Below are 15,900 nucleotides of genomic sequence, written 5' to 3'. Positions count from 1 at the left end.
CATGACAAAAGCGAATGAAAGCACCTTGGGTCGCTTCGAGAGAAAAGTTCTTCGTGTGATCTACGGTCCCGTATGCATCGAAGGGGAGTGGAGGAGAAGATGGAACGACGAACTATAAGGGCTGTACAGCGACGTAGACTTAGCCAGAAGAGTAAAAGTCCAACGACTAAGATGGCTGGGTCACGTAGAGCGCATGGAAACCAATGCTCCGGCCCGGAAAGTCTTCGAATCCGCACCCACAGGACAGCGCAGTAGAGGAAGACCGCGGATCAGGTGGCGCGCACAAGTGGAAGGTGACCTCACCCAACTTGGAGCGTGAAATTGGAGACATCTTGCTAGGGACCGAGCTAGATGGAGAAGTTTGTTGGGTGAGGCCCTAGTTCACACAGGACTGTAGCGCCACCTTAAGTAAGTATGTAAGTAAGTATAAGAAATCGATGAGTGATGGCTAGTGTCTTCTTCTAACTTCTTTGTTCATGGTAACCTAGGAATAGGCGATTAAAGTTATAAAAGTAGAATAAATGTATACGTCATCTTGGTATTCCTTAACTCTACTAGCCCTTCTGTAGATTCATTGGAATTATGGAGAATCTTTTGAACTTGATTTTTGTATTTAGTTTATTTTGTCAAACTTTATAATAATAGAAATTCTTAGTTTCTTTAAAAAAAAAATTAATGAGGAAAAGAAACGAGAGATGGCGTTTAAAAATGAATTATAATTCTGTCAACCAAACCTACAAAAGGGCAATAGGATTTTTTTATGGGAATATGAATCGACTAGCTGTGTATATTTTTCACGTCCTTTTTTTCACTGGTCCTGCCTCTTATGAGGACTTGACAAATTCTTGCTATGAAAAGTGATTTCTTAAATCCGTTTGGATTCGGCATACAAACTGAAGTCCGCTCCATCCCTGACATGACTCGCACACAGGAATGGTTGTCATTTTAAATCAATGATTATGGACTGTTGCACCGATAAATTTATTTATTTATTTAGCTGTCCATTACGTAGTACATCAATTGGCTTTTTTCTTTTTTTAATATGTGTTGGAGTTTTAGGTGTAAAAGAACAGCTGATCCAAAACAATAAAGAAATCCAAATGTATCCATACATTTCTGATATATGTGTGGCATCTGACAGAACAGCTGAATAAACATATGGTAACATTATCCGATGAAAATTTCGTTTTACAATAATGTTGTTCCTCAAAATCTTAATCTGTGTCTGTTTTGGTAAACAACTGAAAGCTGTTTTTTTTTTTAATTTTGTCCAGCTATCTCAATTATAAGCTATCCAAATCGTTCAATAAGGTATTTACAAATCTACATATCCAGAATAGAATATCCAACACGAGATTGAACGCAACCATTGTAAACGATCGTCGAAGATTTTGACAGATCGCGTATAGCGATGATTGAGCATTTCTATCATTAAAAATATGCTCTGATTGAAATCTACTGGCAATTTTAAAGGGGCCGGTTAAAGCTATCAGTAAAATTTGTGTTTTAGAGCTTTAGGCGTTGGAAGTTTTGTATACAAAAGTTGAAGTAAGGAAAATGCAAGAGCTAATGTTGCCATAGCCACTAGGTTTCGCCCATATATTCTCGTGATAATAGGACTATCCCTGAGACTCCACAAGAGAAAAATCCAATCTAGCATCTCTTCCGCATCTCATTGTTTTTTTTTTTTTTGACCGGGAATATTATGTCTTGCAATAAGCAACCTCAAATGTCACATTTAACATACAAAAATGTATGCTAATTAATTTCTCGAAGTAAGGGAACTTCGTGATTTGGAGGCGCACCTACTCAAGGACTTACCATGGGAGGAAAGAATTTTCGTAGGATGTCGGTCGACAATTTTGAAGCTGTTCTGTGTCTAGTAAAGATAACTTTGAATTAATTTATTTAGGCACTCGACGACAATTTGAACGAAATGAAATTTTAATTTCCAAAAAAATTTTGAAAATAGACACTCACCAACACATGCAACACAAACATCTAATTTGATGACAGGATTTTGATCAGTTCGAAAAATCCAAACTGCGATGACCGGATCATGGACTGGATGTTGGTCTCTATTGTATTATCTGATGACATGCCGATAGTCCTGTCATCGGAAATGTTCAATGGAGACCCCAAGTATAGATTTTATATGAAAGATGTCAAGTATTTCGTATTCAAAAAAGAACAATACATTTGAAGCTACATTAATTTCGTACCTAATACGTTTTAAAAATTTAAATGATGAAATTTAATTCAAAAGCAAATTGTAAACAAAATTTTATATTGCCAGTGATAAGAACTACTTTTGCTTATGTTAAAAGCTGCGTTTTACTATCGAAATGATTACCTTTTAAAGCATAATAAAAATGTGCGATCCTAGTTTTTATTTAGGTTCATATTTCACAAATCTAAAAATTAGTTTTAATTACGACAGGTAGATAGTGGTGTAAATGTTAATGTTGTGTGAAAGTAGTTTTGAGAACAGGGACAGATAAAAAACATGGATTTTTTTTTTCGTGTTAAGTGAAAATATAGTTTTCCGTCGGCTTTTTGGGTCACTGTAATTCTTGCAATAAAACAGACTGACAAACATATTTCGAAACTATACAAGTTAGAAACATTACATATTCTGAATAACAAAAACAACATAACCGAAAACAAGACACATAAAACATCTCCGCTGTCTATTGGTCTCTTTTTTTTTCTTCTCAAATGTGATTTGTGCTCTATTAAATTCGGACTTAACTTCATCCTACGAAGTGCTAATTATATTTATAATATATTTTTTAATTTACAAAAATGTGTTGGCTATTCCTATTTTGCTTGAGTGAGCTAACTGTATTGTTTTTGTATCGCATGTTTGTATTTTTGTGTTAATAAACTAACTTCCCCTGAAGAAGGGTCATTCATAGGTGATAATAAAACGCAGCCAATGTAAACATTTTATAAATGACTCATCAAAACATTTTATACGTGACTCATCTATACCTCTTATTGTAGGAATTTCTTGTTTTGTATTCTTCGTGTTTTGTATTAACAAACCTGTGAAACTGTCTTATTTTTCAAAATGTCTTTTTAAATTTTCTTTCTCCTGGCGCATCTAAAAATTTTAGGCCTAAGTACAACAATTAAAACTGAACATAGCTGTGAAACTGAAATGACGCAACACAAACGTTGTGTAGTTAATGTAGTATCCCGCCATACGCCCGGCTCTAAGTTAAGTATTATCAATATTTATTCTTTCGTTGAGATAAATTTATATTTTTAATAAACTATATTATTTATGAGACTTGTTTTGTTTTTATTCTTCTAACATGTTCGATAAAGTTTTCAGTGAAACAAATATTACGTGAAAGAATTCAAACTACAGAAATAAAGTTGCAAAGTATAGACACTTTCGTTTCAATCAAGCGCTGAACTCACTCGTTTTTATTGTGTACTAACCACAAAACAAACCCTAACCAGAAATGTCATTCCAAAATTCAATCCAACATTTTATCGGACATTTCTTTCGTGTGAAGCAAATGTCATGTAATTTTTAATTTAATAAGATCAGACTTTTGAAACGATATAAAATTTATCAAAATGAGTTTAAAGGTAATTTAGTGTAAACAATTATTTAAATAACATAAAGCTAAATTTGTTGGAAAATGCAGAAAATAAATGAAAAGAAGTTAGAAGCGTTTACGCTTGGCGCAATGGGAAAAAGGCCACTCTCACGAAAGGAGCTCGAAGATCAAAAAAAGCGTGAAGAAGAGGCGGCGGCAGCTCATGTAATTATTTAATTTTTATATTTTGCATTCATGCTATTTTATATGCTTCTTTGGATTTTAGGCTTTCAAAGAATTCGTTGAAACTTTTCAAGAACCACCAACCTCAACTAAAGTTTGGATCAAGGCTGGAACTTATGATGCCGGTTCAAGGCGTATGTATTTATCAATATTGTTATAATGATGGATGAAGCGTTTTTTTCTTTAATGATAATTTATACAACAGGTGAAGATAAACGAGAAAAGGGTAAACTTTATATTCCCGGGAAAGGAAACGACGAGAAAACAACCGCCGAACGGGCACAGGAATATGCCAAAATGCTTGCATCCGACACAAAAAAAGATACACTTAGTCTAAAGAAAAAATCTCAAGAAAAGAAGAAAAGTAATTTGGAGCTTTTCAAAGAGGAACTGAGGCAGTAAGTTTTTGTTTTGAAATAATGTACCTATTTGAAAATCTTGATTGTGTTGCCCAAAAGGAGAATTTCTTTACAAAATTAATCAAAAGGTTACATACCTGCTGTTTTCTGTTTAAATACAACTAATACAACTAAGAGCTCAATATTAGAACGAAAAATTTACAATTGCTTAAGTTATTTTAGCCGTAATTTCGGTATTGAAGTAAATGGGTTGGATCTGAATGCATTATTAAGATTTACTTTTAAAAAAATCTCAAATTGTTTCTGTTTCTTAAAACAGAAAGATCTGAAGTTGACATATTTGAGTGCATAAGACTTACCAACCACACCATCATTTCCTTTCGTGCTCAAAAGTTATGGAGCAGTTTATCGATTTTGTTTTATGGTCCTTAAGTTAGTGAATTCCACATCTTAGTTAGAGTGGTAATGGGTTAAACTAGGCCTTTTATGATATTAAACAAATTCCTATGCAATAAATGTTTGCAATTTTGATGTTCAAGGCTTGTACTTGCAATTCAAACTTTTTCATACTGTAGAAATATTTGAAAGGAGAATAATTCATAAATATTGTTCGCGCCACCTGATCCGCGGTCTTCCTCCACTGCGCTGTCCTGTGGATGTGAATTAGAAGACTTTCCGGGCCTGAGCATTGGTTTCCATGCGCTCTACGTGACCCAGCCATCTTAGTCGTTGGACTTTTACCCTTCTGGCAAAGCCTACGTCGCTGTAAAGCCCGTACAGCTCGTCGTTCCATCTTCTCCTCCACTCCCCTTCGATGCTTACGGGACCGTAGATCACACGAAGAACTTTTCTCTCGAACCGACCCAAAGTAGTTTCATCCGCTTTTGTCATAGTCCATGCTTCTGCACCGTATAGCAGGACGAGGATGATAAGGGTCTTATTTAGCGATACTTTGGTCCCTCGAGAGAGGACTTTACCACTCAATTGCTTTCTTAGCCAAAGAAACAGCGGCTAGCAAGAGTTATTCTGCGTTTGATCTCAGCGCAGGTGTTTTCTGCGTTTACAGCGGAGCCTAGGTAGACAAAGTCCTTAACTACCTCAAAGTTACGTCTGTCGATTTTGAGCAAGACGTCGGTGTTGTATGTCCTTTCTAGACGGCAGCATGTACCTTGTTTTGCCCTCAATTACTTTTAAACCCATTTTTGTCGCATCTGTCTCAATATTCACAAAATCCCCATTGACATCACGCTGAGTTCTTCTGATTATGTCAATGTCATCAGCATATGCTAGTAATTGGAGAGACTTTTGAAAGATAGTGTATCTAGTGTTGACGTGTGAGCTGCACTACTCTTTCACTATTCTTTTTTGACATCGAAAGGTTCTGTTAGGTGGAGCAGCGTGAATTCTCTATGGTCATCCTGCACAAACGGACGAGTTTAGCAGGGATGCCAAAACTAGACATGGCTCTATGCAGCTCGTCTCTGTAGATGCTGTCATATGCGGCCTTGAAATCGATGAAAAGATGGTGGGTGTCGATTTGGTGTTCTTGGGTTTTTTCAGGATCTGCCGTAATGTGAATATTTGATCGACTGTGGACTATGGTCATTGGCCTTCATGATCCTTAATTTTGAGGTCTACTTAGTTCATCAAAAGCAATAATGTCATTTCAAAGATATAGTATTGCGATTAATTTTTGTTCTCATTCCTAGTCGTGCCATAAGTTCTGTTCCAAGATAATATTTTGCACTAATTTTTGAATCATTTAATCAGTCATGAAATTAGTTTAGTTAAAAACTTTGTGACCATCCACCTATAGGGACACGCATTTTTTCTTTTGATATTTATAACACTGCTTCAGTTAACTCTTTCTTAAGAATGAAAAAATGTATGTCAGAAGTCTTTCAGACAAGTTCTCCAATTTTGGCGTCCCCGAGAGCGAGTGTTAAGCTTCCCTAAGATCTGAAATGTTTCCCTAAGGCACTTTTTGTTGTCTTGGCTTTGTGACTCACCAAAATCCTGTAGAACAATCCATCTATCTTCATTGAAAAAGGTGTTTGTTCAAACCTTTACCAAACCCTCTATCACATCTCTATAGTACAACTTTTTACATAAGTTCCCAGAAGCGTGGTGATGGTTACGTTTGACCCTTAGGACAACAGTTATAGCTTGATATAATTACTGTGGCATAATTTGTCGCGTATTATTTCTTTCAAATCTTTTCATTTAAAAAAAGGAATTATCACAAGCCATTTAACTCTTTCCACAATAACTTTTTAGCGTCGAGGTATTCACAGGTGATCTGTAGAGCGTCAATAGCCCTTAACAGCATTAAAATGGATCTGGTGAATATATCAAATTCCTTATTTACTGTCTCTTTCGAAGATGTTTTAGTTGTATTCGTTCCCGTACTGCTTTCATAAGCTAAGAACTCGTTCCTTACCTATCTTAGGCAATTTTTGCGATTTATGCCGACTCCGAACGGCTAATTTTGAGAAAGCACTTTTTCATGACAATAGTTACTCTTGGATAATTTGTCAATTCCTCGCAAGAGGCAGTACCCGTGAAAAGACTTTAGATGGCATAGGCAAGGATCGAACCCAAGACCTCTAGCATGACAGTCCAACGCACTAACCATCATGCCACGGGTACCACAATACAATATTATAGCAAACAAGAAATATATAAATACCTTGATTTGTATCTTAAAAATCTTCATTTATTATACAATTCCTATAACGAAGAGCAGCGACAATATAATTGTATAGGGCATTCCATCCCACATTTCCGTTTAGTATGGCAATAAGCTCGGCTTCATTAAGGCTTCTTTTTCCAAAATATCTCACCGTGAACTCTTTCATGATTGGACAGATCACATATCACAATAAAATGATGAGTGTCTTCTCGTATGTTCAGATTGCAAAAACTGCAAAGTAAGGGTAATTCTGGACGCATGAAGTTAAGTTTAAGTAATTCTCCTCTCACTATATTTAAAAGTGCTAATTTTATTTAATGGCATTGTGTTAAGAAGGTATGTATTATTACCAAGGCAGAAGTTTAAACGGTTATAATAACATCTAAAAGGCGATGAACGTCAGATACGTTTCTGTCAGATTTCGGCAGAGCTATATGTGTGATTGATAACCGATACTGTCTCTTGCTCAAAGGTAGATTTTTTTACTGCACATATTCTTTTGAATTCAATATTTGCCTCGGAGTACAGTTTTCTAAAAACATTCAAGTTTCGTGACCGGAATAGCTTTAAAAATTTGAATGATAGATCTTTAGCTTTTAAGCATTCAGAATCAAACCACTTTTGCTTATAATTGGTTTTTTGATTTGCTTGTTGGTTTTGTGGGTTCGCTTTTTTGATGATCTGAGTTAAAACAGATATGTCTACGAGTTCGTTTAGTTCTTGAAGTTATCTAATTTCTTTCCTCATGTTTTATTTCACAATGTTGTAAAAGTAACTTCAAGCGGCATGTGATCAGAGAAATTCTAAGTTCTTACTTTGAAATCACTGACTCATATTGTTCCACAATCCAGATAACAAACAGTAGTCGTTTATAGAGCTAGCTCTGTGTCCATTACACAAATTGTACTTAGGCTAAGCTAATTGTGTGCTCATTCTCCTCTGTGTCTTGTAAGGAAATTAAAAAAGATAAGTAGAAATAAAATTGCAAAATCCTCTCATTTGTTGTAAGATTTCAAGGAAATATCTTTGTTCGATTTTTGTTTATCCGATAAAAATCTTCAAAAAAGAAAATTTAGTAATTATCTATCCCGCACTTAAACCACTGGTCAGTCTGTGAAAGATCGACAGTTGATTTTTCTTTTTTTTTATTTTAATTCATTTTAGGGTAAGTTTTTAGTTGTAATACTTTCCTTTCATTGAATATAGTACTTTCGTATCATTGAATATAGTAGTACGCCATTTTTGCATCCACTAACTAACACTAACTTTTATGCAATTTTTATGTAGCTCTTGCATATACAAGATCCAAGGTTGTTCGACTTTATTTTCTTTAGTTCCTAGTAATTTTAATCGTGCCGAGCTCTAAAGAGAAGGGTTGTAACATTCGACTTAAGAGGGTCGTCCCACGTGACGGCCTGTATTTTAAGGAATTTTAAGGTTTTTTTTGTACGACCAGTAAATAGATACAACTTTATTAAGTTTATTATCATTTATTAACTTAGTTCGACAGTATAAATATAAAATTTGAATTAAAAATATTGCAAGAAACACAAGTTACACGGGTGTGAACAACTCCACCTCGAAAAAATGGACTCGCACTCCACGATTCCAGCTGATTGGCTTATCCAAAACAAAAAAAGTAAACGGCGTTTTTATCTGTGAGCCTGAATGCATGGAATGAACTATCATCAAATGAATATAGCAGAAATTGAACTTTTGGGAGACATTTGAAATTTTTGCTTGTCGATAGTTCATTTCATGCGTTTACATGTGCTGAATCCAACCCATCAAATTTTAAGTCATTCGGTCAAGCCGTTTTTGAGATACGATGGAGAAAAGTTTGAAAAACACAGTTTTGAGAAAAACTCGTTCAAAGTTTCAAGTCCTCTTAACTATGGAAATATCAACTTAACTTTCGATCCGCGATGCCTGGTCCATAGAGTATTCCTTCCTCTTCTTCTTGAGACTCTTTCAAAGCAGATTGTTCAGCTCTTGAGTCAATTCTGGCTTGTTTAACGGCATCACTTACGCGCCGCTCAGAACGTGAGATTCGCTATCCATCACGTTTCTCAACATTAGTAGGAGCTTCGCGGCCATAACCGATATTAATTTTAAATAACCTACAAAACCTTCATTAAAGATGATAACTAGGATCCCTTAGTAAGTTTTACTGTGAACATCGCCGATGCATGTAAAATACTTTGCCCCATATTTTTCCATTGACCTGCTGTATCTTTAAAACAACTTCGAATTTTGAAAAATCCCTTTACTACCGTATTCCTGACATATTAAACTAGCAATTTATGAAAAAATCGATTTTTTGAACTCATCACATGGGATGACCCCCTTAAGTATTTTGTAATACTGTCCGAAAGGTCACTATAAAGTTTGTACTTAATTATGAAGTTCCAAAACTTGTCAAAAGCTTTAGTAACGTCTAAGATTATAGCCTAGCATACTTGTTTTTATTCAAGTGCCTTTGGGCGGTTAAATTTTCTAAAAGCTTGTCATTTCCTTCGAGCTCTTCTTTTTTCCAAAATCACCTTCTTTATTTCTGTTGAGAAAAACAGAAATTAGTCGAAACATGTGCCACTGTCTTAAAAAAAAATCTTTTTGTTCTTTAGAATTCAAGAGGAACGTGAAGAGCGCCACAAATACAAACATATTGCACGTCAAACCATAGTCAATATTGAAACGGACAATACGAAAGAATCCAACGAAATTGGTTCATTTGATAACGGTGATCCAAATACCACAAATCTATATTTGGGAAACCTTAGCCCGAAAATATCAGAACAACAGCTAATGGAACTCTTCGGTCGTTATGGCCCCTTGGCTAGCATAAAAATAATGTGGCCTCGTTCAGAGGAGGAGAAATCTCGAGGAAGAAATTGCGGATTTGTAGCATATATGAGCCGCAAAGACGCCGAACGAGCATTAAAAACCTTACATGGACGCGATGTTATGGGCTATGAAATGAGACTAGGCTGGGGAAAAGCTGTTCCCATTCTGAATCAACCGATATTCATTCCCCCGACTATGCTTGAGCTTACTTTGCCGCCACCACCATCAGGATTACCGTTTAATGCACAACCGTCACCAAATGAAACACTGTCCACACCTCCTGGAAACTATAAAGAATATGCAGATGATGAGGAAAAGACCGAGTGCATGAAAAAGGTTTGGTTGTTAACATAAAATCTCAAAACCCATAGCTAACCAATTCACAATCCCACAGATTCTATATAATGCCATCGTCAAAGTATGCATTCCAACGGAGAAGTATGATACTGTTAGGCTAATTTTTCAACAAAAATTAATGTTTTTCCTTTGATTTTTCAGAACTGTGTTGTGCGTCATACATCGTATGATAGAGTTTGTCATCCGAGAAGGTCCCATGTTCGAGGCTCTGGTAATGAGCAGAGAAATGGAGAACCCACTGTTTAGCTTTCTGTTTGACAACGAAAGTCCAGCACACATTTACTACCGGTGGAAGTTGTTTTCATTGTTGCAGGGCGACTCGCCAAATGAATGGCGCGAAAAAGAATTTCGTATGTTCAAGGGTGGGCCGATATGGAAACCACCGTCAGCTAATTTCTACACCCAAGGAATGTCCGACGAACTTGTTGTAGACGATGAAGCTCCTGAGCCGCACAAAGGTGCCTTATCTAACGCGTAAGTTTAAGTTAAGGTGAATGTTTTGGTTTTCTTTTATAATGAAGACATCATTTTTTCAGGCAACGTGATCGCCTTGAAGACTTAATTCGCCACCTTACGCCAGAAAGATCCAAAATCGGAGATGTGATGATATTTTGCATTGAACATGCTGAGGCAGCAGATGAAATATGCGAGTGCATAGCGGAGTCCCTCGCCAACTCCGATACTTTGTGCTCCAAGAAAATCGCCAGACTTTATCTATTTTCCGATTTGTTGCACAACTGCACTGTTAAGGTATCAAATGCGAGTTTCTTTAGAAAAGCGTAAGTAAATGGTTCAAATGTCAAGAACATCATCATCAATATTTTATACAATCTTAACTTAATTTTTATAGCGTGGAAAAGCAGCTTGTAGAAGTTTTTGAAAATTTGCACAACTATTACACGACCATGGACAGTCGACTGAAGGGTGAAGGGTTCAAGGCTCGTGTTCTAAAAGTCATACGTGCATGGGAAGAATGGACAATTTATCAAAAGGAATTTCTTTCAAAACTAAAGGCAATATTTCTAGGTCTACCCACGGTAAATTTTAAACATACGAATATAAATAACTTGTTCATTGTAATTCAAAATGTATGTATATGTAAAATAGCCTAAAGAAGAAACAAAAAAAGAAGAGGAAGACCCAGATATTGACGGAGCACCAATGTCGGGCGATGAAAAGGACGACGAAGACCTAAATGGTGTGCCATTAGATGGAGCAGCACTTTTAAAGGGTGCCCTAATGCGTGCGTTACCTGAAACAATACCAATACAGAAAGATGCCCCTATTATTCAACGTACTGAAAATAACTGTGAAGAAGAGTACGATGATGATATCGATGGAATTCCATGTGAGTTATATGTGACATGGATGTGCAAAACAAATTAAGAGTGCTTGGTTTTTCTTTACAATAGTGGATGACGACATTGATGGAATTCCAATTGACAAATTTGGAGATTCTCCGAAAAAAGGTGGTGCCTTTATACCATCAAAGTGGGAAACTATTGATCCGGAACAAGTCGAAGCTCAAGCAATAACCACAAGTAAATGGGATACGTTGGAACCTCCAGCACCTCCAGAGCCACCAAAGTTTTATGACAGTAACGACAGCTCAGAGGACGAAAATGCAGAAACTTCAAGAGATTTTAGCGAAGAAAAACGAACTAAACTGCGCGAGATCGAAATGAAGTCCATGCAATATCAAGATGAGTTAGAAAGTGGCAAACGGGATGTTCGCCCCGGCTGGACTATTTCGCAACAAGTAGAACACTATCGAAAACGTTTACTCAAAAAGGCAACTCAAATTTATTTCATTGTTTATGTATTTTTGTTAATATTTACTTCTTACTTAATTTCAGGACTTACAGCGAGAAGAATTGGACTCTCCTTCTTCATTTTTACGCAAAGATACTACTCGAAGAACTCCAAGTCCAAGTGGATCGTAAGATTTTTTCTAAGAATAACTATAATCGTAACGCAAACTGATAACTTATATTTTTATATTTTAGAACACACTCGAAAAAGTCACGTCACGCAAAACGGTCGCCGTCGCCTCCACAACATTCTGCACGTTCTAGTCCACCGAGAAGTAAACGACGGTCACGATCGCCGACTTACAGTAGTAGTAAACGTGAAGCATCGCCTTCATCTCGCTATTCAAAGCACCTTAAACGCAATCGTTCCCGCAGCCTTTCAGACTCTCCCAAACGATTTTTGGATAGAATTCCCTACTCTTCTAAATCTTCCAAATACGAAGATAGTCCTCCACAAAGATCCAAAAGGTGAAAAGGAGAAATATTTCAAGTATATGGACTTTGTATCAGTTTTAATTTTTACACTTTAGATCCCCGTCTTTTGGCCGCGTATCCCCTCCTTCTTCAAGATCGAGGCGTAGTCCTGTAAAATCATCTAAGCTAGAAGTTTCCCCGAAATGCAGTAGAAGTAGATCTCCATCTTCCCGACACCGTAGCGATAAACATAAGCATAAGCATAAACACTGAACTCCATCTTTCTCTCCATAATCCTTTCTTAGATCGTAATTTTAGGTGTAATTGCTTTTTTTTGTATAAAAGAAAACTTAAATTCAGGACTCTTTCATCTACATACATAGAATATAAGCTTTAATTTAAGAAACTACATAAATATGACTCAATAATTGTAATTTAAATTCGATTATAATTTATCATTTTAACATGATATACTCTCCCAAAAATAAACGACACAATCATATTTATAATGAATAAACTCTCTAATCTTCTCTAACTGTTTATTTTATATTTTTAACTCCAACGTTTTGGTTTTTAAATAAAAGTGTGTCAATTTTACCAGTATTGACCTTTAAGTAAAGAAATGTTTTTTTCTGTTTTCATGAGAATACCTTTGATTTGAGAATTATATTTAAAAGATGAAAGAAACCGTGAGGGTACATAAAGAGCAACAAATGTCGCATGTACTTGTTTTACATTTGGGGTTATCGGGAACTTCTTTTCCCATGGATTTGGTCCCATATTCGTTGGTATTGGTATCGGGAATTTTTCGAAATTGGGAAAAAATGCCTATGGAAAAATACCTATCGGCAACTTTTTTTTCATTGGAAAATCTTGTGTTTTTCTCTCTGAGTATTTCCCCGTTATTTAGTTGTCGGAGGGGAGCAAACAATGTAAGCAATTATCAACAAAATAATAATGAAGATATTATTAAAAAATTATCTTTTTAAGGTCGAATTCAACAAATACTCGCCAAGTTCACGTTTTAATTAGTTTTAAAATCGCTCTAAGGAAGATATATCAAAATTTCGGAAAGATGTAGAAAAAGAACTTAACAGTTTGGGCCAACCAACAAAATCTATTTCTGAATGGAAAAAGTAGGTGATAAGTTGATAACCATGATTTGTTTTCTTTAAAAAAAAAATAATTTAAGGTATGGTTTCATAAAACAAAAGTACGTGAGGTAGAAAATGTCTGAAAACAAAAGACAAAAAAAGCAACCGGTGGAGGCCCAAACAAGCAGTATAAATTTACTGCGTTGGAGAAAACGATAATACGAATTTGTGCCTAAGAAGAATTGGTGGAAGAATGCCCAGATGCTTAAACTTTTGGTCTTCCAACTGAACATTGAAAACAGAACTTCAACTGCCAAGTTCTCGTTCTACAAAAAAAGCCACACAAAGGCGTAACTTGTAACGTCGTTTTGGAACGAGAAATTGAAATCCAAAAATAACTCTGCAATAAGGTTGAAGAAGCAGTTGAGGCTATAAAGCGACATAAAAATGAAATGGAATACCATTTCAAGAAAACATACAGGTTCAATGACAAAATTAGTGAGTTTCATAAGAGGATGTTGGATGAAAGCTCAAGGCACTACCTTGAAATGAATGTGATGATAATGCAAGAAGTTAAAGCAAAGCTCGACTTCCAAAAACTTTTACACAACAAAAACTTCGTTGTTCTCGTTGTATTTCATCGATTAATAATAAAAACGATATTCTTTTCATTTTTAATTAAGTGTTAAGTCTGGAACGAGAGGAAATCGAGGAATCGAATCGAATTGAGATTTCGATCCAGGTATATGGTGGCACTGAATCGAGGAATCGTATTCAAATGGAATCGAAATAAGATTTGGGTTTTATTTGTGTGGTCAGGTCTATGAGGCGCTAAATCCTGATTCAATTCTGCTTGTAATCACGGTAATAGGGATCGGATCGAGTAATCCTATTTCGATCCGATTAAGGTCTATACGGCGCTAAATCCTGATTCAATTCTCCTTGTAAACGCGGTATATGTTCGAAAATAAATTTATTATTTTGATGTTGGCAAAATTTGTTCCCAAGGAAAATGCATTATGAAAATCCTCCCTATAGGAGAAACTTGCTTCCGGGAAGGGAAAAATATTTCCCAAGGAATTCCCGATAAGGCTGATTAAGTGCTTAATCGAAGTATATTAAGGTACTTCAGCAATTTTTTTCCCTAATTTCAAGTTATTAGTTAAATTCGTCAATGGCCAACAGGGTAGGCTGTTAGCGTGCTAGCGTGCCTCAGTAAAACGAAACATTGAAGTCGATTTTGAATCGTTGCAAGATTAATAAACACGTTTCTTTGAGACCTGGGATTTTGGTTTCAAAGACATCGCCGATCACTTTCAATTTCATGTTATATTCTTCGGGCTTAGTCGCTGAATAATTATCAGCTTAAGAAATATGTTGAGGAACTGGTGCCTCATGGTGCATCTCTCCTCACAGTGAAACAAATCTTTAGAGATTCTTCGGAAAAGTAAGATTATAACACTTCAAGTCTGAAACCCCAAATATAAAAGGTGATGTGTTCGTTTTGTCCAGATACTTTCTCCTTCTTATAAATGATCACCTGCACATCACATTAGTTTGCTTAAGTCCAACATATTAAAGTTATTCAAAAATCCCTTAAAGCGAGCGAAAAATTAAAAAAACAAAAATAATAATGGCATCAAAAAATCTGCTTGGAAATTTTGACACGAAAGTCACCTACGTCATTTGGAATATTCAAAGTTGAAGGTGACCAAAAAATACTTAATGGTTACTTTGTTATGAACCGAACGAATAATTAGGTAAAAGTATATGCTTGTAGTACTGTAGAATGTTGAATATACAATTATGCACCTTAATTGGCGTTTTCAACATAATATACCCCTATTATGGTTGCCGAATCAAACGTTCGAAGTGAGATATTTTCATAGCGACCTAACACATTTGAAATACCACGGTTGGCGAACTTTACAATTCGAGTTCGAAATTGCTACCATACAAAAAAAAAATAACAGGCATAAATAAACGTCAACTCATGAAATTTCAAAAAAAATTGTTGTGTTCATTTATTGATAATTTTAATATTTAATAAAAATACAAAACAAACCAAAATGATAAGCGGCATAAGAGCTAATAGTCTCTGCAGCTAGGCTAATTAATTTTGTTTATTACAATGTAATTTTAATTATTTGTTAATAAAATATAAAAATAATAATAATAATAATAAGCAGCATAAATTTGTTTTTTGGAGAAAACGAAAATTACAGAAAAAAGTAAGAACTGTGCAAGAATATTCGAAACAACCCAAATTTCATGGAACTCCCTAATCATCTGTAAGTATAACAAATATTTTGTACTTACTGGAAGTTCTATTAATTCTAATTCATTTCTTAAGCTCCAGATCATATTTTCGACTGAATAAGGAAGCGTTTGTATTCTTATTAAACAAGTTGGAAGGCCAATTTAAAAATGCAAGCACCTCCTTAATTCCTGCTCTACTAAAATTAGCTTTTGCTCTTAGATTTTTTGCTAGTGGGAGTTATCAGAGCACCGTAGAAAAAGATTTTGACTTAG

General features: G+C 35.5%; 1 protein-coding gene across 1 annotated transcript; it reads left to right on the top strand.

Annotated features, from left to right (window-relative positions):
• Positions 1 to 3,481: 3,481 nt before the first annotated feature.
• Positions 3,482 to 12,804, top strand: LOC129951518 (U2 snRNP-associated SURP motif-containing protein). Its single transcript, XM_056063715.1, has 13 exons — positions 3,482 to 3,603; positions 3,663 to 3,779; positions 3,841 to 3,931; positions 4,003 to 4,195; positions 9,473 to 10,028; positions 10,087 to 10,130; positions 10,191 to 10,523; positions 10,586 to 10,828; positions 10,900 to 11,086; positions 11,157 to 11,397; positions 11,462 to 11,988; positions 12,056 to 12,328; positions 12,391 to 12,804. The coding sequence occupies exons 1-12, from the start codon at positions 3,592 to 3,594 to the stop codon at positions 12,122 to 12,124; spliced, it is 2,613 nt and encodes an 870-aa protein (XP_055919690.1). The 5' UTR covers positions 3,482 to 3,591; the 3' UTR covers positions 12,125 to 12,328; positions 12,391 to 12,804.
• The last annotated feature ends 3,096 nt before the right edge of the window (positions 12,805 to 15,900 follow it).

Source organism: Eupeodes corollae, chromosome 3 (assembly GCF_945859685.1).
Source record: "Eupeodes corollae chromosome 3, idEupCoro1.1, whole genome shotgun sequence".
NCBI classification, from domain to species: domain Eukaryota; kingdom Metazoa; phylum Arthropoda; class Insecta; order Diptera; family Syrphidae; genus Eupeodes; species Eupeodes corollae.
The sequence above is the reverse complement of the archived record's forward strand: the minus strand, read 5'-3'. Positions and strand labels throughout refer to the sequence as shown.

What these genes read in the sequence shown, in the direction of transcription:
- LOC129951518 (XM_056063715.1), top strand. An exon ending in TTCAAAGAGGAACTGAGGCA is followed by an intron (nt 4,196 to 9,472) that starts GTAAGTTTTTGT and finishes TTTGTTCTTTAG; the next exon opens with AATTCAAGAGGAACGTGAAG. An exon ending in GCGAGTTTCTTTAGAAAAGC is followed by an intron (nt 10,829 to 10,899) that starts GTAAGTAAATGG and finishes TAATTTTTATAG; the next exon opens with CGTGGAAAAGCAGCTTGTAG.